The sequence below is a fragment of the Nannobrachium achirus genome (genome assembly GCF_963921795.1).
Source record: "Nannobrachium achirus genome assembly, chromosome: 2".
NCBI classification, from domain to species: domain Eukaryota; kingdom Metazoa; phylum Chordata; class Actinopteri; order Myctophiformes; family Myctophidae; genus Nannobrachium; species Nannobrachium achirus.
Genome location: NC_137811.1, coordinates 35,688,124 through 35,713,832, shown reverse-complemented (window position 1 = coordinate 35,713,832; position 25,709 = coordinate 35,688,124). Strand labels below are relative to the sequence as shown.

Below are 25,709 nucleotides of genomic sequence, written 5' to 3'. Positions count from 1 at the left end.
CATTTATTTTTAATAATTATTTATTGTATCTTTTCCATTTTCCCAAAGAATTATTAAAAATAAATAAAAACGTTATAAAAAAAAAACACGGCCTTCTCACGTGTTAGGATGGTAGTATCCCAACGAGCACAGCGTCTAAAATTGGTCTAACACAGGTCTAGATTTGCAAGTTTTTTAGACGTCTAATCAATTGCATCCTGAGGTCTTGGGCTGGCTCTGGGGCCCTTCTGCACAGACAGAGGGGCCCCGGGCCGGTCCGGGATTTCAACCCCCTCTGGGCAGTAATGCCCAAGGAGACAGGCACGTAGGTGGCTTTATCATGATAGAGGTGCAATGCAGAAGTGTGTATGTTTTGTCTGTTCGTTTTGTTTTGTCTTGTCGATAAGGTTAGGTTCGGTCTTATCTGTTAAACGTGTTTTGTTTGTTATGTTTTTGCTGAGCTTTTCGTCTTGTGTTTGTTTTTATGGGGACATGAACCACACTGTTGAAATGATTGGTTACCACTGTGTCAGCCCGTCTTTGTACCGCAAAAATAAAAAATAAAATAAAAAATAGAAATTATTTAACAAAAAACTAGAAGAAGTGCTCTTCCAAGCACAGGTCTCCACCAGGCCAACATTTTGTAGTGTAATTTCTTCCTTGGCCTTTTGCGAATGTGCGTGCACAATTTCATTACAATTGCACGCTGTGTTTGATTTGAAGCATTTTGTTCGAAACGGACCAATCCTGTCTGTGTAGATAATTAAGGAGATAATATAATAGGGGTCGGGATACCAATTTTAACCAATCTGGAGAGAGGACTCTGACAGAATACAGAAACTCATGACACAAAGTAATGAGCTGACACAATTGGAACTGGAATACAAAAGTATTGAAGCTGATAAATGCGTACTCTCTCCTGAAAATGAATTTTCAGTTGGAGAGACTGGGGAGAACCCTACTGAACAAACACTATAGCAATGATTACTATTGGCATTAACCTTTTAACAAAATAGGTTTTGTTTGAAGCAAAGAATATCATAGATATGTGACAATGAAGTTGACCAAGTGATGTACATTGAACCAATATAATGTACTGTATGCTAAAGTAGAATAATGTTGTGTATATCAACATTTTTATTAAGCCCACTGTACATTCATGTACCAAACAGCATTTTATTACATGTAATTACTCTTGACATGAAAGGTATCAAGAGATGAAGGCAAAAATAAGAGCCAAATAATTATGAACCAGGCTAATTAACAGGGCAAGACGAGGAACAGGAAGCGAAAGTATTAAGGTTTGTGAAAATACAAATGCATTCATACAAATACAATGTACTGATACAAATGGAACTAAAATGACCAGGTTTAGTGAAAACGTATTTGAAAATGATCGCAGCGAGAGATGGGCCAGAAATAAAGAAATAAACACAAACCAATAAATAGGCACTAGGAGAGGAGTCACATATTAGCCAGAGGCAATTAATCTCAAGAGGTGATAATAGATCAAAAGACTATGAAGACATTATGACGTTTTGGTAGTGAAGCTGCATTGAATGGTAATCAACAGAAATACAGAGAGCAGGGTGAAGTAGAGTGCTTGCAGGTTAATCATGAGTGTCAGGTTTGTTAAGTTATCAAGTATGCAATAAAAGACGTTACGAGTCTGATGAGAAAGCTTTGTGCGCGTTGGGGAACTGCTGAGAGTTGAAATTGGGGTCGTCCCTCACTCGCTTCTTGAGATCAGCTTTAACCTACGAGGACAAAGCAATAAGTATTATCACTCCACACACGACTGCTGGGAGAACTAAGGTGGTGGAAGGTTGAGCCTGACCCAAGTCTGACAAGATTCTGCCTGAACCCGGCCAGAGACTAACATGGATCACCTTTCATTAAACTCAAACATGACCCGAGATGAGCCACATTTGGTACAACGTTTTAGTACGTAACTTGAAGTGTAGCTAGCTACATTAACTCATTTAGTGCCACCCCTTTCACCACTAGAGGGCGCCCAGTGGCCATAGAAAATCCCATAGAGATATGCTGGTATATGCAGAAGCCCTGCAGCCATGACTTGCCTGAACACTTTCCTTTGTGCATGTACAGGAAGAGGATGAAGTTAGCTTGAAGTTAGCTATTGGCTACCAAGCATTTTAGAAGCCTTATTTTCGTCAACTAAGCCATGATTAAACCTTGCACACCTCATGCATGGGAAAAAAACAGAGAAGAATGAGCTCTAAAAAATCCAATGCAATCCTGGATTGCATTGGAGTGGATTTGTGCAGTTTGTTCACAGCTTTCAAACAAAAAAATCCGATTGGAAATCCGTTCAGGCATTCTTGAGATAATCGCCATTATGTTTTACATGTTATGTAAACAAACATGGCTGCCCTGTATGTTAGATGGGGTTGTATGGGGGTGGAACATGCAAAATCACGATTGAAATCATGTTCACCAGATTTGATGGGGTCCAAAAAAAAAAAAAATAATAATTCAAAAAAAAAAAAATCAATTTTTTTTTTTTTTTTTAAAGCCGAACTTGTTCGGGATCGGCACTCTGCGATACGATAATAAAGCCGAACTAGTTCGGGATTGGCACTCAATGAGTTAATGACATTTTTAAAGTAGCTTTCCCCAACACTGGATTCAAATGACGAAACGTTTCAAAATACCAACTACTAATATTCAGCTAGCCACCTGTTCTGCATAGGCCTCCTGGATCTCATGGTCTTCTAGCTCGTCCTGCAGTCTGTCAGGAGCGGTGATGGGTTTCACTCCTGCTGTCCTGGCTGCCTGACTCACTGCGTCAGAGAGGGAGAGGAGGGCCCCGCTTCCCTGTCCTGTCTGACACAGACACAGACAGACACACACACACACACACACACACACACACATCAGGGACCCCTGAATTTGGCAGTGGACCCCCATCTGAATAGTGTTTGTTACAGGACTCCCAGAAGCGAGTTTTCTAAATTATTCCACATTTTTAGAAAGATTTTCCAAAAATAGATTATAAACTAAAGCATCACAACGCTTAGCAATGTGACACGTTGTGAGTGAGTTTAATAGCCGTTGCACAGCCGTGGTTAAACTGATTGTCATGCTATATTAACACAGCATGAAAACACCCCTCACAGACCCCTGAGGGCCTCCAGGATCCACTTAGAGATCCACTTAGAGATCATCACTGGTGCAACTGAGGAATGAAGATGAGGCAGGAACATACAAGTGCATCCAATTACCTTCCTCCGCTTGGCAGGCATGCCGTGCAAATAGGCGTCGGACAACGGAGGCTGGGCCTTCATCTTCCTCTGGGTGATCAGGTCACATCTGATAATGGGCACCCACTCCTACAACCATAGAATAATGATAACCATCATGGCTCAACAGGGATCATTTTAGTGCATTTATTTTCAGCAGTGAAACTACTACACTAGATGCAATAATAATTTAAAGGAATAGTTCACCCCCAAATTTTTCTATTCATGGGTTGCATTTGTAGTCCTACACCAGCCATTTTGAGGACCAACACAGGTGTTTTGATTAACGTAGAAAATAAGTTCTATTCCAATCAGACAAATTGAACACCTGTGTTGGTCCTCAATATGTCCGGTTTAGGACTACAAATGCAACCCATGAATTGATTACTCATGCCATGGAGACTTGAGTTCAATAATATTTCTTTGTTTTAGTCGCATTCCTAAGACAATAATTTCATAAAAATAATTTTAGCCCCATTGATTCCGGATGGGGACCCAAATGCATTTAATGTTAATTTAGTCTTAAAATATTATTGAACTCAAGTCTCCATCGCCTGAGTAATCAATAGGGAAAAAAGCTATTTTGGGGTGAACTACTCCTTTAAGTGTTATGTGCCCCACTCCGAACTGAGATGCGTTGAGCATCCATCTTCTATTACAGTTGCTCAGAGCAGAGGCAGGTCATATCAGTTCAGATCCGATCAGAAAGCACATTTTGGACTGACAGTCCAGCTTATACTACAGTAGCTGCATGGTCACAAAACCATGATCAAAGAGCAGTAAAGGGTTCTTACAGGAGGTACAGCAGCTGTCCAGGCCTCAGAGTCTCTGACAGACTCCTCCCTCCCCCCCTCAGCCCCCGCTGCAGCCATGGCACCGCCCAACGGTGCGGCTCCTCCCGAGGCCCCCGCGTCTCCTGGCAACGACACGGTGTCCCGCGACGACATGGCCTCCTCGGCTGTGGCGGCCGGAGCCGGGGAGCGAGTGTCCTCCATCTGGGACGAAGGAAGCAAAACGGAATGAGGACACCAAGACGACCGACTCTAAAAGTTGCTACTTGTCTGCTTATTCAAACGACTGATTTCAGGATCGAGGGCAGTAGACGACAACACGGTGCTTACCTTTACACTTTGTGCCCGTTCAGGCTCTGGCGTATCACTCACAGAAGTCTGGTCTCTCTGTGAAAGGAGATCATGCAATATTTATTTGCCATTTCAGACCAGTTGTCTAATGTAACAGAATCTGCGGCTGCCATGCGACAATGTAAACGGGTATGCTTAAAGCCTCACAGTGTGGCATGTTATGTGGGTGTGCTTTTTTTCCCCTTTTTTTCAGAACAACATTATCTAATTAAAAAGAAAAGCAGACAGACAGATAGGGAAACCAACCTGTGCATTTTGACATGTGTGAGAGAGGTTGTATGAGTGTTACCTGTGTGCAGGGCTGTCACGATTATAACATTTTACATGACGATTGATTGTCACTCAAATAATTGTGATTAACGATTTAATTGTGTTTTTGTCGTTTACAATTACATTTCTGTTTGGCTTTTAGGCTTTGAAGTTGCACATGGCAGATATGACACATAACCTAAATATACAAAGAAATTACAACTTTGTACTTACATTTTTCAACATGGAAACGATTATGACAAAATAATTGCGATTATGTCAAATAATTGCGATTATGTCAAATAATTGCGATTATGTCAAATAATTGCGCTTAGACGATTATGTAATAATTGTGACAGGCCTATGTGAGAGTGAGGTTGTATGAGTGTTACCTGTGTGGGGACTATGTATGTCTGGATCTGCTCCTGTGTGATTGGGATGTGCTCCAAGATGACCTGCAGCCGCATGGTCATCATACTGGTCATCCAGTTGATCAGACTGGGGCTCATGTCACTGGACATCCTCCTCTGGAATGACAAGAGGGCAGCAGTAGGACATCAAGCTCTAATGCATCTCTCGAATATCTAACAAACATCCATCAACAAGTTGGCGAATAAACCAATTGATTTGCTAAAGGTGACATATGGTCCTGATTGATGACATCGGATGAAAAAAAACAATGCTTTGAGGAGGCTGACTGACAGAAGCATTTAAAAGATGCTTTAGTTTAGATGCATTCAAAATTGATGATGTTTTTTTTCTGAGCTTCGTCACTGTGAATACATCAACCTGCATGAATCAACCTGCATCAACTATGAATACGGTAGGTTGAATTAAAAATGTAGTTTTTGTATATTTTATTCGTCACGCCCCTGGTGTGTAAAGCCCTTGAGAGTGGAGAGGACAAGAACAGAGACACAGACCAACCTTTGGGTTGCTCTTTTTCACAAAGTGTTGCTGCGCGACACGTTGTGAGCTTGCAGATCGGCTATTTTCAGCATGCAACCAAGTGTAAAATGCTACCATCAAGGACTGCGAAAATGTATATTTAATAAAGTCTTATGATATTTAGTCAACTAAAACTAAAACATTTAGTTTATTCAAAAGACTGACTAAAACTACGTAACCCATTAAGACTTGTAATTATTTTATACTTTACCTATTGAAAAATAGCTTATATACAAGTTGACAGCGTGGCGCTGAGAGCTTGTAGATCTGCTAGTTTTGAAAAATAGTGGAGTTTTGTGCAAATAGTCGAATATATCATTTTCAGAGCAAACCATTGTAACTCAAAACTTTGTCCCTGGAACAACATATTTTGAAATGTGGGTCCGTGGCCAAATAGGCTACATACTGAATAATTTGGGGGTCCTTTACATGAAAAAGTTTGAGAACCACTGACATAGAAACATGCGTTTTTCAAAAACCTTAGAAGCATTTAGGAGACATTTATAGAATCGGGTCAAAAATATTCAAAGACTTGCACAAATTGTCACGATCTTTCAAAAATAGCAGATCTACAAGCTCACAGCGCGGCACTCGGTGCCGCGCTGTGAGCTTGTATATCTGCTATTTTTTAATAGTTAAAGCATAAAATAATGGTTAAAGTAATAATGCGTTCCAGGTCTTAAACGTTTGCTGTCAGAATGAACAGTGGTGTACGGACTATACGGTGGTTGATGACTGCAGTGAGGGCAGCCTGGTCTCCCCTCAGACAGTGCAGGTTGAGGGCCAGACACTCAAACAGAGCCTGGTTGCACATCTGCAGCAGCCGGAGGCCAAACGTCTGATCTGTGTGAAACAAACACAAATGCCGACCAACATTAGCATAGAGTTAATAATGGTTCCTCTCATTCACAAACAACATTAGCATAGAGTTAATAATGGTTCCTCTCATTCACAACACGTTATACTTCTTTTGTTTTGTTGTTCGCTATGTACATCTGCAAGCTGCGGTAATAATAGGAGAGGAACCAAAGGAAACAAAGTGAACGGCAGATCGACAAGCTTACAATGCATCACATGATGACATGTTGTGAGCTTGTAGATTGGTTATTTTAGTAGTCACAAAGAGGACAGTGTGGCTTAAGATGAGGAGGATGGAGACCAAAAGACAGGGTGAGGAAGAGGACAAGCATAGAGTTAACAAATCCGACGGAGAGGGTGAGATGCTGAAGAACGAGGAGGAGGAGGAAAACAAACGGCAGTTATTCGCAGTTAAACGGCAGTTATTCGCAGTCCTGTTTTTCACTGGCGTGGGGCCAGGGCTCCTAGGAAAATTTTAACTCGAGCCTCGAGGGAGGCACAGGTCACATTCCAATTAGGGATGTGGTATCGGTACTCGCCCCGATACCAGCCTATTTTGCTGTACTCGTACTCGTCCGATATTGCTCGTGGCAGCGCCAGATACCATTTTGTTCCATAAATATGTTGGTAACAACATATCAAAAGTCCTAAGACAGTTTTGTGTGCGGTAGTTCAACTAATGAACAGTGTTTTCACCTGCTCTCTCTCTAGGCATGACAACATCATTATTTAAAGCATTTTATTTTGGAGCACCACACACTATTTAAGCACTTATACAGAAACTTAACTTACAGTATCGGTATTCAGTATCGGCAAGTACTCAAATTAAGTACTCGTACTTGTACTTGGTCAGCAAAACATTGGTATCAGGACATCCCTAATTCCAATAACACCCAGTGAGTGTCAACAATAGCATGTTTGCTGTGAGGGAGTGGATTAAACATCCATTATGTTAATTAAACAAGGTCTTATGATTAAAATGGTGTCAGATTTGAAATACTCATGGTTGACTTATATGAAAAAGTGTCTTCATACATGATTCTAGGTCATCTGGATCAAAAGTTCATTTTTAGAGATGGCTCCGGTCAGTTTGTGACTCTACTATTTACTCTATTTTTGTACAGCACTAATTGTACAACAAAGTATTATACAGGGTTAAGTGGGGTTTCATGTCGATTTGTTGATATACAACATGCTTCTCGATTATAAGTCTAAATTGGTTCTAAATATCGGTTTCGATATATTTTTGGTTAATTGCCCAGCCTTTCCAAGCCCAAACACCAGGATTGAGACGACACAATGTTTTCTACTGGGCCCCAGTGTTTACCGGTACAACGTAGAATATGCGTAGCGATGCGCGTCAGCTGCTGTCTGAAAAAGGCCATGTTGGTCTGCGTGACATCAACGCCCTCCAAAACAGTGACTGATGACTCTCTCTGATGGAGATAGGAGAAGACAAACTTATGTTGAAATTTCACACCACAGGTTTTATGCTTAATTCATAGTAAAATCTAGTATTTCAGTATTGCAGGAAAGGAGACTTACAAAGCTTTCAGTGATGTCCTCCTCCAGCTCATTGACTAGTGTGTCAGCAGCAGCCTAAGAGAAAAAATAGAGATGGGGATTATGGGGGTTTGGGGTGGACAGATCAACAGAGGAGAAAAAAGTTACTCAGGCCTGATTGATATTAATGCAACTGGTTTTGTACAATAGGTGGTAGGGTTGGGCGATACGACTTCAAATCAACATCATGTATTGTATTATTGTCGTTCATTAACTCTTTTGCCACCATGACGAATGCTCGTAATTTTTTTCACGCCGCCATAACGAGCATTCGTCTTTTCCCCAGCAGAGCCTGACTGAGCATATAGCGTTCTCACGGCACCAGCAGCGCTGCTCTGAAATCTTGAGCAGACATAAACAGTAATGGCAGCGGGATCACTTTTCTGATTGTTTTTTTTCAGCCCTGGATCTAGTTTCTCTATTTCTATGTCTACAACTGGTGCAAACGAGGGACAGACTTTCCCATAGTAATGGCTGCGCGACTCTATGAGAGCCTGTCTTTTACAGAAGATTGAGGTTGGAAATAATGGATGGATATTTTTCTATAAAATCGCAAAGGTAAGCTACTTTGATGGCAGGGAACAAACCTCCTTTAATTATGCAGTAAAAAGAGTTAATCGTAATGTTTTGCCTTGATTACGATTAATGAACGACAATAAAAAAAAGCAGATCTACAAGCTTGTGTTGCATACAGATGCATTGTGAGCTTGTAGATTTTTTTGCATGCCAAGTGGTTAATCTGATTATTAGTCGATAATAAAATAATTAGTTTTTGACGGTTTCGTATATATAAAAAACAAAGACCGTTTATCCCAAAAGAACTTGGTTCTATCGGTCTAGTTGGTTATTGGTTCTAAATATCGGTTTCGAATATATTTTCAGTTAATCAAACAGCACTACTAGGTGGAGAGTGGTACTGACGGCTATGTTCTGGTCAGTGGGCTCCCTGCCATTGAGGTAGTTCTGGGTGAAGAACTGGGCCAGCTGGGGCTGGATGCGGCCCAGGGGCTGGTGCTGACCATGGAGCAGCATCACCAGGTCTGACATGGTGAACGTCTGACACACCAACGTCAGCAGCTCACTGAAGAAACCTGAGGGAGGGAGGAAAGAGGTGGGGGAACAGTAGATATCAATAGACCAATATTAGTAAAGAGTGCCTTCATTTGAATGTTTTCCCTTTTCTCCAACACACATCCCAACAGGATTGAGACAGAGAGGATAGCAGGACCAGGAGGACCAAAACAAAACATCAAGAATAAGGAACAGAATTGCAACTGAACATTACTGGCTCCAAGTGGAAATAAAGAAAAGTGTCCCTTTGCAAAAGCAGATAATTACTGTATACATAATATATTTACATTCGATACACCCCACCAGATGTCTACATAATATTTTCACATATTAAAAAACATGGATAACATTTGAGTACCTGAGACGAATAACAGTCTGAAGCTGGTTGCACACTGCTGCGTTTTTCGTTGCGAAATGCGTTTTTCAGGGCAAGGAGTGAGAGAGAGATAGAGAGAGCAAGGGACCGAGTGGTGCGCGAAACGGGCGGCAGTGTGCAAACGTGATTGACATAACGTGAGGTTGATTTTTTTATTTGCGTGCTCCGAAATTCACTCCGGTATTCGGCCCGAAAAACGCAGCAGTGTGCAACCACCTTGAGTCCATTTTTTTTATTTTTATATATAGATATTTTTGGATTCATCAGACTGTAAACCACAAACTAGTCATTTTAATCTGTTAAATTGTTAATGCATTCCCCCCTCATTTTGTTCAATTGTCTGTTTTAATGTTATCTGCTCCCTTTTCTGCTGAGTATTGCTTGTACGGACTTATACTGTTGTTCCACAAACTGTTGGAGACATACTGTTTTTCCACTTTCCATAAGTATTATGTCTTATAATTCCTAATATATATGAGTTAAGTAAAGAAATCAAATTCAGCAAAATGAGGGGGGAGTACATTAAGAATTTAACAGATTAAAAACTTCTAGTTTGTGGGTTACAGACTGGTAAATCAAAAAATATCTATATTCAAATTTTAAAATATGGACTTAAGACTTATTTTTTTCGTCTCAGGTACTCAATTTTGGGAAAGGGAAAAACCAAGAATGGGGGGACGCTTTCAGTTGCAAATTAGCACAGTGGAAAGGAAAGGGGTGGAGGTTCTAACATGAGACCAAAAGACAAAGAAAATGAACAGGAAAAGCTAGTGATGAGCAACACAATGATAACAATATATTAGATTTAGATTTGATTCCTTCTGACCTCCAGGTCCTCCAGCGGGATCCTCAGGGCTGACAAAGATGTTGGAGTTTTGCGAGAGCCTCTGCATGAACTGAGCGATACTTTCCGTATCATTGGAGGCCTGGCCCAGTGAGCCCATCATGGTGGTGAGGACGCCCCGAACAATGCCAGTGAACAGCTCTGGGTTGAGGGTCTCTGCCTCGCTGGGGGCATTAGGACCCGGGGTGGGTCCTGTGGGGGGTACAGGTGTGGAGCCTGGGGCGGAAGGGGGAGGGACAAAGATAGGCTGGGATGCCTGGAAGTGAAAAAGATATGAAGAATTCTTCATTAACCACTTTGTCATTATTTAAAAAAATATTTTAAAACAATCGTTAAAAATAGGCGCTCCAAAAGTTCACAACATGTCACATCATGGCACACTGTGAGCTTGTAGATTGGCCATTATTGCTTTTTGGAGCTGTGTGGAACACAAGCTCCCTATACGTGGCCGTGTGTGTGGGTCTGTCTCCGTCCGTGTCTGTCTGTCTGTCTGTCTGTCTGTATGTAGCCTGCAGTAACCTTTTCTGACCACACATGTTAAGGGAGGGGCGCTGTTGCGCGCACACACACACACACACACACACACACACACACACACACACACACACACACACACACACACACACACACACACACACACACACACACACACACACACACACACACACACACACACACACACACACACACACACACACACACACACACATACACAGCTCCACTTCGAACAGAGGTTCGATTTTTATCGTAAGTGTACAGGTCTTAAGTGGATATGGAAATAGTTTATGCCAAAGTTATTATGAGCCAATGCTGTGCACAAGCAATTGAATTGTTGAAAAGTGTGCATGTGATTTCCATCATTTATTGTTTTCTTTTAAGTTTAAATTCAACTTGACTCATCTGTGTTCTGTTGACAAGGTCACCACATGCAAGCCGTGTAACATAACGCTTCTTTGATGAGCAAAAATGCACAAAACATAAGCACGCATACAGACAAGCTAATGTCAATGTAGTTGTCTGTACAGATTGTTACACAACTACCAATGTAGCACTGACCTGCTGCATAAAGTCAGACACTCCCTGGATGAAGGCTGGAACACCAGATGTGGTGACTGTGATAGACGGGGCCCCACCAGGCCCCATGCCCACCATGCCTCCTGCAGCAGTGCCTCCCAGTAGTGACCCGAGGAGCTGGCTGAGCTCTGGGGGCAACACCTGGGGCTGAGGCTGAGGCTGTGGCTGGTTGGGTGTAGCATCAGCTTGGCCTGGTGAAGCAGTAGACTCTGAGGAGGGTGGAGGAGCCTGGCCTCCGGTGGAAGACGAGAAGGAAAAGGACTGTGATGGAGTCGAGAAGGAAAAGGAGGGTGGTCCCCCGGACGTGGATGATGATGTTGAGTAAGATGATGATGTTGTGTGAGACGAGGTGACCGTTTGTCCAGCTGTGATGATAAGGAGAATTATGAAGGAGTGCTATATTCATTATGACTTGTGACTGTATCTTTACTGATTTATTGCTGCTGCTGGATCCCATCATCCGAGCTTACAATTGCACTTGCTTACCCATCTGGCCTGGCACTAGAAGCTGTCCAACCAGTCCACTAATCATTTGGTTGAGGGAAGCAGGATTGAAGGCCTGTGGAAAGACAGTGGATTATTTCCAGTCGTAAGGCCATTGTCCTGATTATAACAGACTGCGTCGCAAGATCAGATTGGGTCGTCGATGTTAAATATGTTAAAAGTTGCATCTGCACACAAGGCACAGAGTACAGCTGTCAACCATTTGATTGTGATGGTCTGTGCCTTCATAATAGGAAATACATTTACCATAATCAGCTAATTCATACATGAATGAATTACATTATATCATTAAGTTATTCCATCAAAAAGACTACAGACTAATTAATAATAATGTAATGAACAACTCTTTTTAAGTTGTTTAACACACCCTTGTACAAGTGGGCATGGTTTTACGAGAATTGTTTGTCTGCCACTGAACACTGACATTGACATTAAACATGACATTCATCCGCAAGAGAAGTGAGTGCATGCCATAAAACTGGAAAAGTGAGCTCCTCTAAGCCACTTTTCCCAACCGTTCAAGCGGAGATGACAAAAAACAAAAACAAACTAAACACTTAACAACTCCCACCTGTCCTGGCTGCTGGCCTGGCATGGCAGCCCTCACATTGATGGTGGCTCCCCGGGTTCCGAAGGCCGGAGGGGGCATGCCAGGTGCAAAGGCGGGGCGAGTGAACACCACCCTGGCCTGAGGATGAGGGCTGGTATAGGGAGGTGGTGGGGGGGCGGTGTGGGGGCTGGTATAGGGAGGTGGTGGCGGGGCGGTAGGAGTGGTGGTGGGGGTGTTGGGCCCGGTGGTGGTGGTGGAGGAGGTGGCCGTGGAGGTGGACCCAGGAGGGGTGGGCTGGGGCGGGCCAGGTTGGCTGGTGACGGGTGCTTGGGCGTAGCTGACCGCCATGGCAGCAGCATATTGGTTGATCTGCTGCATGACGTTTCGCATGAACTCCGGGGTTGGCTCAAGGGGAGGTGGGGGAGGCGCCTGTTGTCCTGCCGTTGGAGGGTTAGCACCAGGGCCTGCACGCCAACAAACACAAAGGTTTAAGTTCCTCTCAGCAGTTATGACTAATCTCTGCAATGTAGATCACACTCATAATTACAGGGCCACCATTCAATAACAACAAAACTATTTTAGTTTTGAATGAACTCTACGCCATTTTCACTCTTTGGATCACTGCAAATTCAGCAAGCTTTTTGCAGCAGTATACTAGTAAGACGCCTCAGGGCGAGACCCCTGGTACCCATATATGGAGATCCATGTACTGTATATGGAGATATGCTGTGAGAGCCGAAACATGCTTACTCAGTTATTCGTTATGTGAAAGTCCTATTATGTCTATGACATCTGACATCAAACCCTTTTATGCCCATACATGGAGATCCCTGTCTGTAGAACCAGCCGTTAGTGTGGTATGTGGCCGATGTGGCCTCCATATATGAAGTCCTGTTAGATATGGGCTTAATATTGATGACATCAGGGAACTCCATATAAGGGCATAAAAGGGATTCTGTTAGTGTGACATCACAGTGAAGCCAGAGCGGAAAACCCATTCTGTTAAGAGTGGTTCCCCTGACATCACAGTGACGTCAGAGCATGATGTCAGAGCGACAAACCCATAGAACCACAGTGTCAGGCGTTATAGACAGAGATACATACATACGGACAAGCTGTGACCGTTCACATACTAAACTCGGTCGCAATTAAAGAACACACAGTGTGGTGGTATAGCAAAGACCAAAAATCCAGTTCCAATGGGATGCCACAGAGCATTCAATCAGTGGCGGTAGGGGACAACACACCATCCGCGTTCATCTGCATCATGACCACCGGTACTGTCTGGTGGCTGATCCTGATGACCCGGGGGCCAGCCTGTCCCTGTCCAGCCTGCTGATTGGACGAAGGGGTCTGTGGGGGGGAGGTCTGTCCCTGACCTGCCTGATCCGACTGGCTGGCTGACTGAGCGGGCGGTGCCTGTCCCTCATTGCCATTGGGTGTCATAGTCACCGTGGCACCCAGGTTGACCTGTTGGTAATGATCAGAGAATGTTACTCAGCAATTTGCAAAAACATGAATTCCACAAAAATTCTAGAGGAACTATAGCTGAAAGTAATAGCATGCAAAAACAAATATGTATGTGGACATGTTTTCCATAGCCGTAAGAACTAAGAACTTCACTTACATGCAGTGGGATGTGGTGGTGGTGCACAGATCCAGGCAGAGTGACTGGCGTAGTATAGTGGGACATGGGCCGGACCACATGCAAATGGCGGGGGGTTGGGCTCAGTAGGTTGCAGCGCAGGTCACTCAGGGCCACCAGAGCATTTCCAAGAAGACGGAGTGACTCCCCCACCAGGTTAAGAATGCGCTGGTCCTCCTCTCTCTCCTGTGTAGGATATGAAATCTGGTTAATTGACTTTCTGAACTAAGTAGGTCGGGAGAGGCTTATTGTCGGTATCAGCCGATGTAACGCGAGAGTCTGTCCCCGTTACAATGCACTAGAACCCTGGGAGATGGATTGCTGAGGTGAAGCGCCACACCTACCATCAGCTCCCAGTACTTACCGCACGACTTGCCGCACCCAAGCCGTGCTACTCATACGGGATCGAACCCATGACCTTGTGGTCCAAAGGCGAGAGCATTCATACCCAACGTTAAATATATGGATATACAGATAGAGGCCTCTGTCCAGGATGTTGGAATCACCAGACCTGAGGGAGTGCGAGGGGACATAATAGAGTACTGAAGTCTGACGTCAAAAACCACAAGCCATCTTTTTAATGAACAATAAAAATGAGTCCAGCGATTTGACTCATTATGGTTATGAATCATCAACTGATGGTGAAATTAATTCAATTCCAAATGAATGCCCACCGATTCATTTGACACTTTGGATCAGAGCCCACTTGATTTTCAGAGCATTTTTATTTTAATGATCAATCAAATGATTATGTATATGGCTTGGATCAATGGAACGTAGTAAACTTTACGTTTTTATTTAACCGTATCACAATTAAAAACATTTTTTATTCAAAGTTTTAAAGAAAATAACACAACTTATTTTTTTTTATATAAATGTTATTTTAGCCGTTTTTAGGCCATTTATGCACTGGGGGCCCACTTGTATTATCCTAACGGCTCATCAGTGATCCCTAGCCTACAGGTTGGGAAGCGCTAATGAACGAGTCTATGGCAGAATAAAGCTTACTGTGTTACTGTATTCAGCAGTGGTGGCTGTCTCCAGGATGGTGTGGGCTCTCTGGATAAAGGGCTGTAGCCTCTCCTCCACTCTCCTCAGCTCAGACATCATCTCAACTAGCTCAGCTGGGCTGGGATGACTATAGGACGAAGAAAGTAGTTAAGAGACGTGTTAACTGGTTACCATGGTAAACGCCTTGCCGCGGCCGGGAGTGAACGAAAAAAACTCAGTTTCCCATGATTCCTCGTGGAATACTACATCCGCGGACTTCCGGCGCCCATTGCATTGTATTCATCCTGGCTGCAGAAACATGGATATATCTCTGCTTGTTTTCCCATATCGCTTGTTTGGTCAAAACAGCCTGTTTTCTATGGACCATAGCTTACACACGGATCATCGCAGTTGTATTTTTTTTCTCCGCATGAAAGAAAAGACTTTGACTGGCCGTGAACGGGAGCCGCCGTGCGCACAATGGGCGCCACCGAAGATCTGGTAAATAAAATAGCCTTGGCAGTTAATCTACATTACTTATGGCAAAACTATAGCAGCAGAAGTGTTAAATAATAAAAAATTAAAAATGCTGACAATGACAATGACTATCATAATTCACATCACAATCAGAAATCTGGGGTGTCTTGGCCTGGGCCACAGGGTAGTGGTCCAGGCACCTAGGCTGGTAATCCAGCCCTTGCAGCATTGCAGGTTCGAGCCCTGATCCTGACGACCTTTGCTGCGGGTCACCCCCCCATCTCTCTCCCCGTTTCCTGTCAGCCTACTGTGCACCTATCAATAAAGGCAGAAAAAGCCAAAAAAATACCTTTAAATGTTTTTAAAATAAAATGACATCTGGGGTGTCTTACTTGGGTCCAGCATTGGGGGTTGGTCCCTCGGGCTGGGCAGAAGATGTGGGGAGAGGAGGAGGGGTGGAGGGAGGTGGGGAGGTGTCCATAGGCTGAGCAGAGGGAGAAGGAGTGGAGTTGGTGGAAGAGGAGGAGGGACCCGCGGGAGGAGCAGCAGGAGTTGCATCTCGTGGGGCAGATGCATCACTAGACTGACCCTGAAAATATCACATCAAAAGGTCATTTTCAGAGGTTGGCCTGATGTGCTTTTTTACCCGGTTTTACTTGAATTTACTTGAATACTGCACAATTCTGAGGTATTTGTACTTGAGTATTTCCAATAATTTTACTTTTACTACACTACTATCTTGACAACTTTAGTTACTAGTTACTTTGTAGATTTTCATTATTACAAAACATGCATTAACCACTTCAACCATATATATGTCACGGGGATATAGAGAAACAGGGAGATCGAGAAACGGAGCGCTCGCCGTGCTGCACGGCGCCGTGCGACACTGCAAGCGGCGCGAAGGCCAGCGGTCCTTGGTCCTGCTCTTCGCCCCCGAGCGCCGCAGGCGCGAGTGGCCGCGAAGAGCGGGCCAGGGCCGCGCGGCCGGCGGAGCGCCGCGCGAGTTACGAAGCCGTGGTGAATGCAATCGTTATATTTATGCCCAGGCCGTAAGGCCTGGGCAAGCGCACGATAAACGCCGAGCTAGGCTAGTAAATAAAGAAAGAGCGTCGCAAACGAGTGACGTCAGCGCGACAAAACAAGCGCTCTTACCACGCTTTCACTGAGTTACCCGAAGTCCCCGTAACATATATACTGTACATTTCCGCCATTGGAAAATAGACGATCTACAAGCTCACAATGCGTCGCAATGCGACACATTGTGAGCTTGTAGATCTGCTATTTTCAAAAGATTTTTGTTACAGTATACATTTTATGCATTTGAAAATGTGTGGAATGGGACATTCTGCCCAGTGAGTACCTTCTACTTTTGGTACTTAAGACATTTTGATACCAATACTCTGTACAGTACTTTTACTCAGAATTCCGGAATTTTACTTGAAACATCCGAGCTCTTACCTCCATTCTCTGGATGAGGGTAGTAGTGTCTCTAAGCAGGTTCTCGGCCAATAGCAGCCTCAGTCTGGGCTCACTCTGCACTGACTGGTCCACATCGATGTGTACATTCATGGATCCGTTAGTCTGAGAAATACCAGAAAACAAATGATACTTCAACAACAAAGTGGCTAATGGGACGTGGGCGTTTCTGACCGTACATCCAGCTGGCCCGGCCACTTACCCCAGTGGTGGTTGTGACTCTGGCGTTCCTGGCATTGTCTCCCATGCCTGAAACCATCTGCTGAACGGACATCTGAATGGAGGGGATAAGAGCATAGATTTCATGCTCCTTCTATAATTGTGGCTGTCCTGACACAAGGCAACAAACATGAACACATAAGAAAAAGGCAGAGTCCACACACTGTTAAGCTTGTCCCCACTGTGTTTAATGTCGAACAATGTCCATCTTTCATCACCTGCTCTCAGCAAGGACAAAAAAACAAAAAAGAAAAAAAAAAGAAAACACCCATTCTGTATATCGGCATTCATCCAAGTGTTTCCTTATTTTCGGTTTCAGTTTTGGCCAAGAACTTTCATTTCAGTGCATCACTAGGCTAGGCTAGTATAGGCTACAGCTTTTCATCAGAACGCTAACCTATTACATCTTAATTCTCTGTCCTGCCCAGAAATTTGTTTTGCTTTAAGTAGGATGTGAGGGGTCTAACTATGGGTTTGTCATGATGCTGAATCCATTGCAAGCATTTGTTTTGCACAAAAACATTCATTGGCCCCATAAAACGCCCACAAAACTGTGGAAAAGTGATGACTCATCACTTTTCATCACTAAACCATAGGCCTGTCCTCTAAAAATCGACGAATCGACGCGTCGTTTTAAGCCCCCGGAATCGACGCCAATTGTTTGAGTCGAGCCGTCAAAAATATATATATTTTTTTATCACACCAGTATACTGTGGTGCGGTATGAGAGCGCTGGACTGTGACTGTCATGTAATTCTTATTGAGTCCATACTTCCTACTACTAGACTTAAAAATAAAATCAGTTCACGTGACTTGAAAGTTGCCTTGATCATATAACAGGGAGCTCTTATTTTGAAGTTAACCGCTTGGAAAGGAAATGCGTCGACGAGTTGTTATTCTACTTGAGAGCTGGCCAAAGAAGCAGCAGAGCCAGCGCGATGCGCTTTCACTTGTCTTTCACTGCCGTGGGTGTGTGGTGGTTGGACTCAGGCTGAGGAATAGCGACGGGCGAACTGTTTTCTTTTTATTATCTCGCACCAGATCGGCAACATAGCTCTTTTGATACAGCAGCGGTGCTCTGAGAAAATACAACTTGTGGAAATAATACACGACATGCTGTCAAAGAGATGCATTATGCTCTCCTCCGTTGTTCTACTCTGCTCCAAAATTCACAATTACGCACGGCAAATTACGCACGGCTGGACGCAATCTTATCGTCATTAATGTCCAGTGTCACTGTCCACCGCTATCATGTCTCAATATGCACGGTAGTTCATGGATCTAATTCACTTTAAAGGCTTAAAACATATTGCTGTTTTATTGTATTACGTTGACGTGGTTTAAAAGCTTAAAGCACCACTTTTTTTTTTCTTTTTTTTACATAAACGATTCGTCGACGCGTCGGATTAATAGGCTAGTGACAATTTGAAAAAAATTGGAGATACCCCTACCGGAGGTAGGACCAAACACAACATAGTTTTTCCTCATCTCTAAGGTCTCCCATACATGAAATGGATTCTTGTATAAAAATATTTTACTGCAAAAGTGGTGAAATTGATATATAAAGTTATACACCCCAAACAAAAAAAGAAGCCTCTCCGTCTGGGGGTTGAGGCATATAAACTCATGTAGATTCACAATGGAATGTCTGAGAGCTTTAAAACTTGGCACACTTGAAGTCAGGACATCCCTCTACATTCTAGAAAAGACAGAGAGTCAATATCTGAATGGAAGTAGGAGATACAGTCATTTAAACACATACCTACAATAGGCGGAAATGTAAATCTATGTAGCATGTTCTCTTTACTTTTAAGTGACTATGACATGGATTGCCATGGTAATACATATGAGGGCTTGTTGGAAAGGTGTGGTTCTACTGAATCCAGCAATACCAATTGTGTAAAGTTAGGCAGCTTTTATGATATTTGGCATCATATGCAAAGAGATCCGGATAGGAGAGCATCCGTAGATTTACAACTTCATCAAGCCTTTCTGATGCTGCATGAAGGACCTTGTCTCGGGTACTTTGACCTGTACCAGTCATAATAGCTGTCAGAGGTTCTGGTCTTGATCTGTCTCTCCCACAAATAAAACAATCCCTTCGTATATCAAACGATATTGTATCAACCCTACTCAGTCTTCCTGATGAGACTGATGCAGGTGCGCTCTCACTTTCAACATCTGTAACTTGTTGCTCACTGATATTGGTCTTACTGGAGTACTTTGCTCTACATGATACATGATATGATACCTTTATTTTGAATGAAAGTATATCATCTGTATATGGAGACAGAGTTTTGTGAACATCATCATTTCTCTGTTGAGCAACATTTAGAATATGTTGAAGGCCTTCTGCTGTGGGCTTTTTTACATAAGGATCTTGTTTCTTCCCTTTTTCTAAATGTTTACCACAGATGATACAACAATTTGGATCCACTGTTTGTACATCACTCTCCATTCTGGAAAAAGTGGAAAAAAGGGGGGAAAAACAAACACAATTCAGAATTTTTACAATATCTATGTTGTTGACAACTTGCACTATTTACAGTATTGTTACCAGTGATACAAATTAAGGCACTGTTCTATTTTGGTGAAACAGTCCATTGTGAATGTATATGCAAATACACTGGTTCCCAAACACTGCTGGGACCCATTTAAGAAGATGTGAAAACAGCAGATCTACAAGCTCACAACACGGCGCGAAGCGAAACGTTGTGAGCTTGTAGATCTGCTGTTTTCACAAGTTTGGGTCCTGGGCAAATGTCTAATTTCTCTTTTGGGTCACAAGCTAAAAGGTTTGGAAACCACTGGGCTGGTTTGGGAACCACTGGGCTAATGGACAAACTAACATTAAGCTAGGTCACTTTCCATCAGGCTAATTAGCCATTTGATTTGGCAAAGTCCTTCTCGTCTTTTTACCATCCAATATTTGCAACAATTTACCTGTCATTTTATGAAGAAACCCACGTAGGAAATAAGATGCAGATGGAGCAGGTGGAGTCAAATACTGTAGTATAACTTCTCGATTCTGGACAGAACTGAATGCTGTTAACCTTGAATGCTGGATAACCTTGAGCATCAAATTGCTGAAGCTATAGGAACTCAGCCAGGTGTGCTAAATCATCATTAGTAGTTCTATTGCATTTCAGGTCTTCATTTTCTCTGCATTATCTTGAAGTTGCATATATTTTATAAAATACATTATGTGTATATATATATATATATATATATATATATATACAGACAGACAGACAGACAGACAGACAGACAGACAGACAGACAGACAGACAGACATGTCTCAAGTTTAGGACATTTCATACATTTTGGGGACTTGTTCCACCACTGATAAGTAAAAATAAAACTGTATTTCCCCATGTGGGACACCTAATATGTTTTGTGCCATAACTCCATGAGTGTGTAAGCTAACTTTACACAATTGGTATTGCTGGATTCAGTAGAACCACACCTTTCCAACAAGCCCTCATATGTATTACCATGGCAATCCATGTCATAGTCACTTAAAAGTAAAGAGAACATGCTACATAGATTTACATTTCCGCCTATTGTAGGTATGTGTTTAAATGACTGTATCTCCTACTTCCATTCAGATATTGACTCTCTGTCTTTTCTAGAATGTAGAGGGATGTCCTGACATCAAGTGTGCCAAGTTTTAAAGACATTCCATTGTGAATCTACATGAGTTTATATGCCTCAACCCCCAGACGGAGAGGGTTCTTTTTTTGTTTGGGGTGTATAACTTTATATATCAATTTCACCACTTTTGCAGTAAAATATTTTTATACAAGAATCCATTTCATGTATGGGAGACCTTAGAGATGAGGAAAAACTATGTTGTGTTTGGTCCTACCTCCGGTAGGGGTATCTCGAAAACTAAAGCACTTTTGGGCTATTTGTCACTCGTCTATAACCCCCGCGACTCGAATCGACTTGATAAATCCTGCGTTGAGGACAGCCCTACTAAACCATCATTTTCTGGGGCCATTGTTAGCCCAAGGAATGTTTTTGTGCAAAACAAATGCTTGCAATGGATTCAGCATCATGTCAAACCCCTAGTTAGACCCCTCACATCCTACTTAAAGCAGATTTTTTCTGGGTATTTTCCTCCTGTATAGAAAGTCGATGGGAGCCCAACTTGATTTGGCCACTGTGGGTATTTGCAGTGAGCAGATCAGGGTAGATTTTTTATCCTGGCTAGTATACCTAATTTCCTGTCAGAATCAGTTGAAAAACTAAATAATACAATTTTGTCCAACCTGAGTGTATTTTTTTCCCTAGATTTACTAGACTACAAGGACAATGTCATAGTTTGGATATGCATGTTCTACTTTTTAGAAACACAAGAATATATACAACGAAATATACCACCCAACGGCCCTACCTGCATTTGCTGAGGATCCATGATATTAACGGGGAGGTTGAAAGTGCCCAGCATGACATAGCTGTTGGCATTGCGGTCATGTGGATGTCCTTGGGAGGATCCCTGGGTAGATGAGGAGGCTCCGCTGTCAGCAGAGCTGCCTCCTGACCCTGAACCGGGCTGAGAAGGTGGAGGCGGCGCCCGCTCCACCAGGTGAATCACCTTTCCATCCACATCTGGAAGCACAGCAGAGAAATAAGTGAATGGATGCACTAGTAGGACATAGGGATGATGGGACGATATGAAAATGTCATCACGATTATTGTGACCAAAGAAATCACCAAAACACGTCGCAACGCGTTGTGAGCTTGTAGATCGGCTATTTTTTGGTAAAGAGTGAAAAAAAGGACTATCACATATGTTATTTACAGGTCTGTTTTACCAATTATAGAAGGTTTAAGTGGTACCGGATATGCAGCTCGGCAAATAAAAGGTGAATTGATCCCAGTGCATGACAAAGGATGATTTCACGATAAATTAAATCTCCACAATACGATTATCGTGAGTGTTTTTTATCACGATAAACAATAATAACGATTATCGTCTCATCCCTAGTAGGACAATCAATCCTAGTCCCATAAGCCAATAAAACAGCTGTGAAAAGGCTCCAAATGATTCTCCACTGTAAGCAAAGCTCATACTGTTTGGATGAGGGTCATAGTCCTTTATCAAACTGCTTAAGTAAGCTATAGGCCTAATGCTACACCAACAGCCATACTATCACAAAAACAAACCCACAGAAAAAATGTGTAACTGAGAACCATATACTTTATCAAGATACTTGACAACAGTTGTGTTTTATCTTTTAAGCAGTTGCTGCAAGTCAGTCATCAAGTCTGATAACGGGGTGGCCTCCCTCTCCAGTCTTTAGCTATATAGCAAGTTACTAGGTGTGCAGTTAATTCAGCTCAACACGTCTATAACAGGAAGCCCATTCCTAATGCCAAGTAGGCAAATACAATATCATCTAGTAGGATCAAGGATTTAAGAGATACGTGGCAGTTGAACAAATAAACCATGCATCAAAGAGTGGACCCAAAACTAGCAGAACCCCAACAGGCACTGCTACATTACATACCGAGGAAATACCATGTTATGCTTTGTTTTCAATGCTACAGCCATACTTACTATAGTCTGCCAGGGTCCTTTCATCTTGTAAGACTCTGCCCTGATAGATCAACCTCTGTTTATCCACAGGAATCCCCACTGAAGGTGCGATGTGTTCCTTGAATTCTTTCACTGTCAACTGAGGCAGGCCAGATAAAACAAAACAAAAAACATTTTGGATTAGGACTGGGCAATTGATCAAAAATATATCAAAACTGATATTTAGAAACAATAACCGACTTAAGCTTGCTTTTGTACATTAATAGAATACAGAATCAACAACGGATTGACACAAATACATTTGAATAGATTTTTTTATAATCGATTAGTCCGATTGATTAACCACTTAACCCTGTATTGTACTTTGTTGTATAATGGTGGTGTAAACAGCAGATCTACAAGCTCACAATGTGAGGCAAGGCGTTGTGAGCTTGTAGATCGTCTATTTTATAACTGTTCATTCAATGTAAATCGAGGCAAAAGTTTGAAATATTCATGCTATTGATTTGAAATCATATCGCTCAGCCCTACTTTGGATGAAAGCCAACTGAAAGTACGCTGAATTAAGTTTAAGAGCTTATTCACAATGCTCCTGTTAAAATGAAACAAAAGCATGCATACAGCTAAATAACTAAATGTCAATAATAAGGACAAGGAGAATTGAATATTTACCTGACCACGTACGGTGTAGCTTCTGCTTTGAGAGTCTAATGTTTTGACTGTCACCTCTATTTCACCAGTTTGTTCTTCCATGGTCAATCTGTGTCTTTAAAGAGAGGGAAGCGTTAAAGGTGAAATGCATGCACAGCTCCCAGTGGTGGAAATTAACTAAGTAGATTTACTCAAGTACTGTACTTAAACATCATTTTGAAGTACCGGTATACTGTAATTTCCAATTTTCTGTACTACTACTACTTCACCACATCTCAGAGGCAAATACTAATAATTCACTACTATTTATTTGAAAACTTTAGTTACTTTGTAGATTTGGATTATTATTACAAAAAATACATTAACCATTTCAGCCCCATATACTGTACATTTCGGCCACTACTTGAAAATAGCCGACATGGAGCTTCTAGATCTAAATTCTAGATTTTCATTTTAGTTTTACACATTTGAAAACTTGTGAAATGGGACATATTGCATAATGATTACTTTTTACTTTTGGTAAATTTTGATAGCAATACTTAAGCAATAATTTTGTACTTTTAATCAAGTACATTTTTAATTCCAGAGTTTAACATGTAACAGAGAGTATTTCTACATTGGATGCGACAGCAGGTCGCGTTTAGTATGAAAACCAGCAGATCATGTGTGTGCATCATGTCTCAAGCCCCATATATGGATTGTGTCAAGTCTCATGTGGTCTATCTATGTTGTCAGATGTCAGTCATCTCCGTATTTGGGAAAATATGGGCACATTTTGGCCACATTTTGCACAACTTAACCAACCAACCGCACACGAGTCACACTTGAAAATGATTCCCGTCCTTGTCCTTTTAATGCCCATATATGGAGATCACTGATATTAAGTCCATATCTGGGAATGCCCATATATAGACAAATTGTGTCAGTCTCTGTTGTTTCAGGGCGAGGTCGCTTCTCTCCCATATAATAGGGTGTCTTACAGGTATTGATACTTTTACTTTAAGTATTAACATTTGAGTTATTTTTCCACCACTGCTCTTATACTTTGGCAAAGAAGGTGTTACATCCATGAGCTGCACTGGTAGTTGTGTGGAGGCTCTACCTAGGAGTTTGTGATACGCAGTATATGCACCACCATAAACACACTCATACATATAGGTCTATTTATAACTTGGAAAAGGTAAGGAGACCAACCAAAACCCTAAGTAGACGCTATTCTAAAATAAATAATATGTAATAAAATTAGGGTGAAATTTGTGATTTTATCCAATTGGCCAGCATAGTTTTCCATGTAGAATGCAGTCAATTTTGGCTTATAACATACAAGTCAATGAGTATTACGCAAACTTTATTAGTAAACCAAAACATACAGGAGTGTGCACTTCACAGCAGGAGAGCATTAAACGTCAAGAAATAATTGCTGCTATAATGCAACAAGGAGGTCACTAAAATACTAAAGGAATCTAATCAGTTCGTTGTCAAATGACAAGTAACGTTAGCCAGTTAGCTGCTATGGGTATGACCATGTGTCCCATATCGACAGCTGTCAATATTATATGGCGTATCATACACGATAATTTACAGTGTTGGATACATATACACATTATATTTGCAGTGATGCTTCGATCACAACGTGTAATTATTATGAACATGTCATAACAGCTGCAGTTAGCATCTGGCTAGCAGAACAGCCCTCACTGAGGAGGCTACATTGTGAAAGCTATAGCTAGAAATACATTGTGTCGAGTCAGGTGTGGTTTGCAGTGTGTTTGTTAACAGTTACCTTGCAAGTCAAGCAATCTTTCTTCAATTTATTCAACGTAATATGCGGCTATTTATCTCCAGAGCCATGCAAATTAAGATCCCGGTACTGACTGAGTTCCTGGTACTTGTTAGAAAGACTTATGTGTAGTCAGTGTGAGCTAGCTAAGCTGAGCTTGGGGCGGTTGTTGTTTTTTCGGCGTCGCAACGCCGCAATTGGTTACCTATCGAATTGTGTGACTCCATAGACGGCTGTTAGTTTTGGATTGTAGTTAGTGCCTGCAGTAGTGCCTTGTGTTTTATGTTTGGGCTTGGATTGGGATGAAACTTTGTCCAAACTTGGAGTAATATGTGTGATATGTCATAAAGATGTCATAGACTACTGACGTCATATTGATATATTCACAATATATTTACAACAGTAACATATATCGGTATTAAGTTTAGTACCTTCAATCGTTTTTTTGTGCCTAAAAGCAAGTCACTCCTTGCATGACATATTTCAATAGGTTGCCAATTTCC

At 42.1% G+C, this 25,709-nt stretch overlaps 1 protein-coding gene across 2 annotated transcripts; it reads right to left on the bottom strand.

The window, feature by feature from the left end:
• Nucleotides 1–1,093: 1,093 nt before the first annotated feature.
• On the bottom strand, nt 1,094–25,390 carry LOC308307645 (large proline-rich protein BAG6-like). Of its 2 annotated transcripts, XM_080752910.1 has the most exons (24): nt 25,210–25,390; nt 23,448–23,541; nt 22,797–22,914; nt 21,630–21,844; nt 17,215–17,286; nt 16,995–17,117; nt 15,926–16,122; nt 15,075–15,204; nt 14,049–14,252; nt 13,669–13,891; nt 12,443–12,885; nt 11,854–11,926; nt 11,350–11,732; nt 10,276–10,549; nt 8,924–9,093; nt 7,985–8,038; nt 7,767–7,875; nt 6,300–6,424; nt 5,026–5,160; nt 4,364–4,420; nt 4,037–4,237; nt 3,225–3,332; nt 2,680–2,826; nt 1,094–1,736 (listed from the first exon to the last, which is right to left on the bottom strand). In XM_080752910.1, exons 2-24 carry the CDS (start codon nt 23,526–23,528, stop codon nt 1,641–1,643), a joined length of 3,738 nt encoding a protein of 1,245 aa, XP_080609036.1. In that variant the 5' UTR covers nt 23,529–23,541; nt 25,210–25,390; the 3' UTR covers nt 1,094–1,640. The 2 variants fall into 2 exon arrangements, 1 of the variants encoding a protein (XP_080609036.1); XR_013963228.1 differs by lacking the exons at nt 1,094–1,736; nt 2,680–2,826; nt 3,225–3,332; nt 4,037–4,237 and having other exon boundaries at nt 6,305–6,424.
• Nucleotides 25,391–25,709: the final 319 nt, after the last annotated feature.

Coding starts and splice junctions, on each gene's coding strand:
- LOC308307645 (XM_080752910.1), bottom strand. CDS start 23,528: ATGGAAGAACAAACTGGTGAAATAGAGGTGACAGTCAAAACATTAGAC. Junction 21,845..22,796: donor AAGGACCCTGGCAGACTATA/GTAAGTATGGCT, acceptor CTGTGCTTCCAG/ATGTGGATGGAAAGGTGATT. Junction 7,876..7,984: donor AGGACATCACTGAAAGCTTT/GTAAGTCTCCTT, acceptor TATCTCCATCAG/AGAGAGTCATCAGTCACTGT.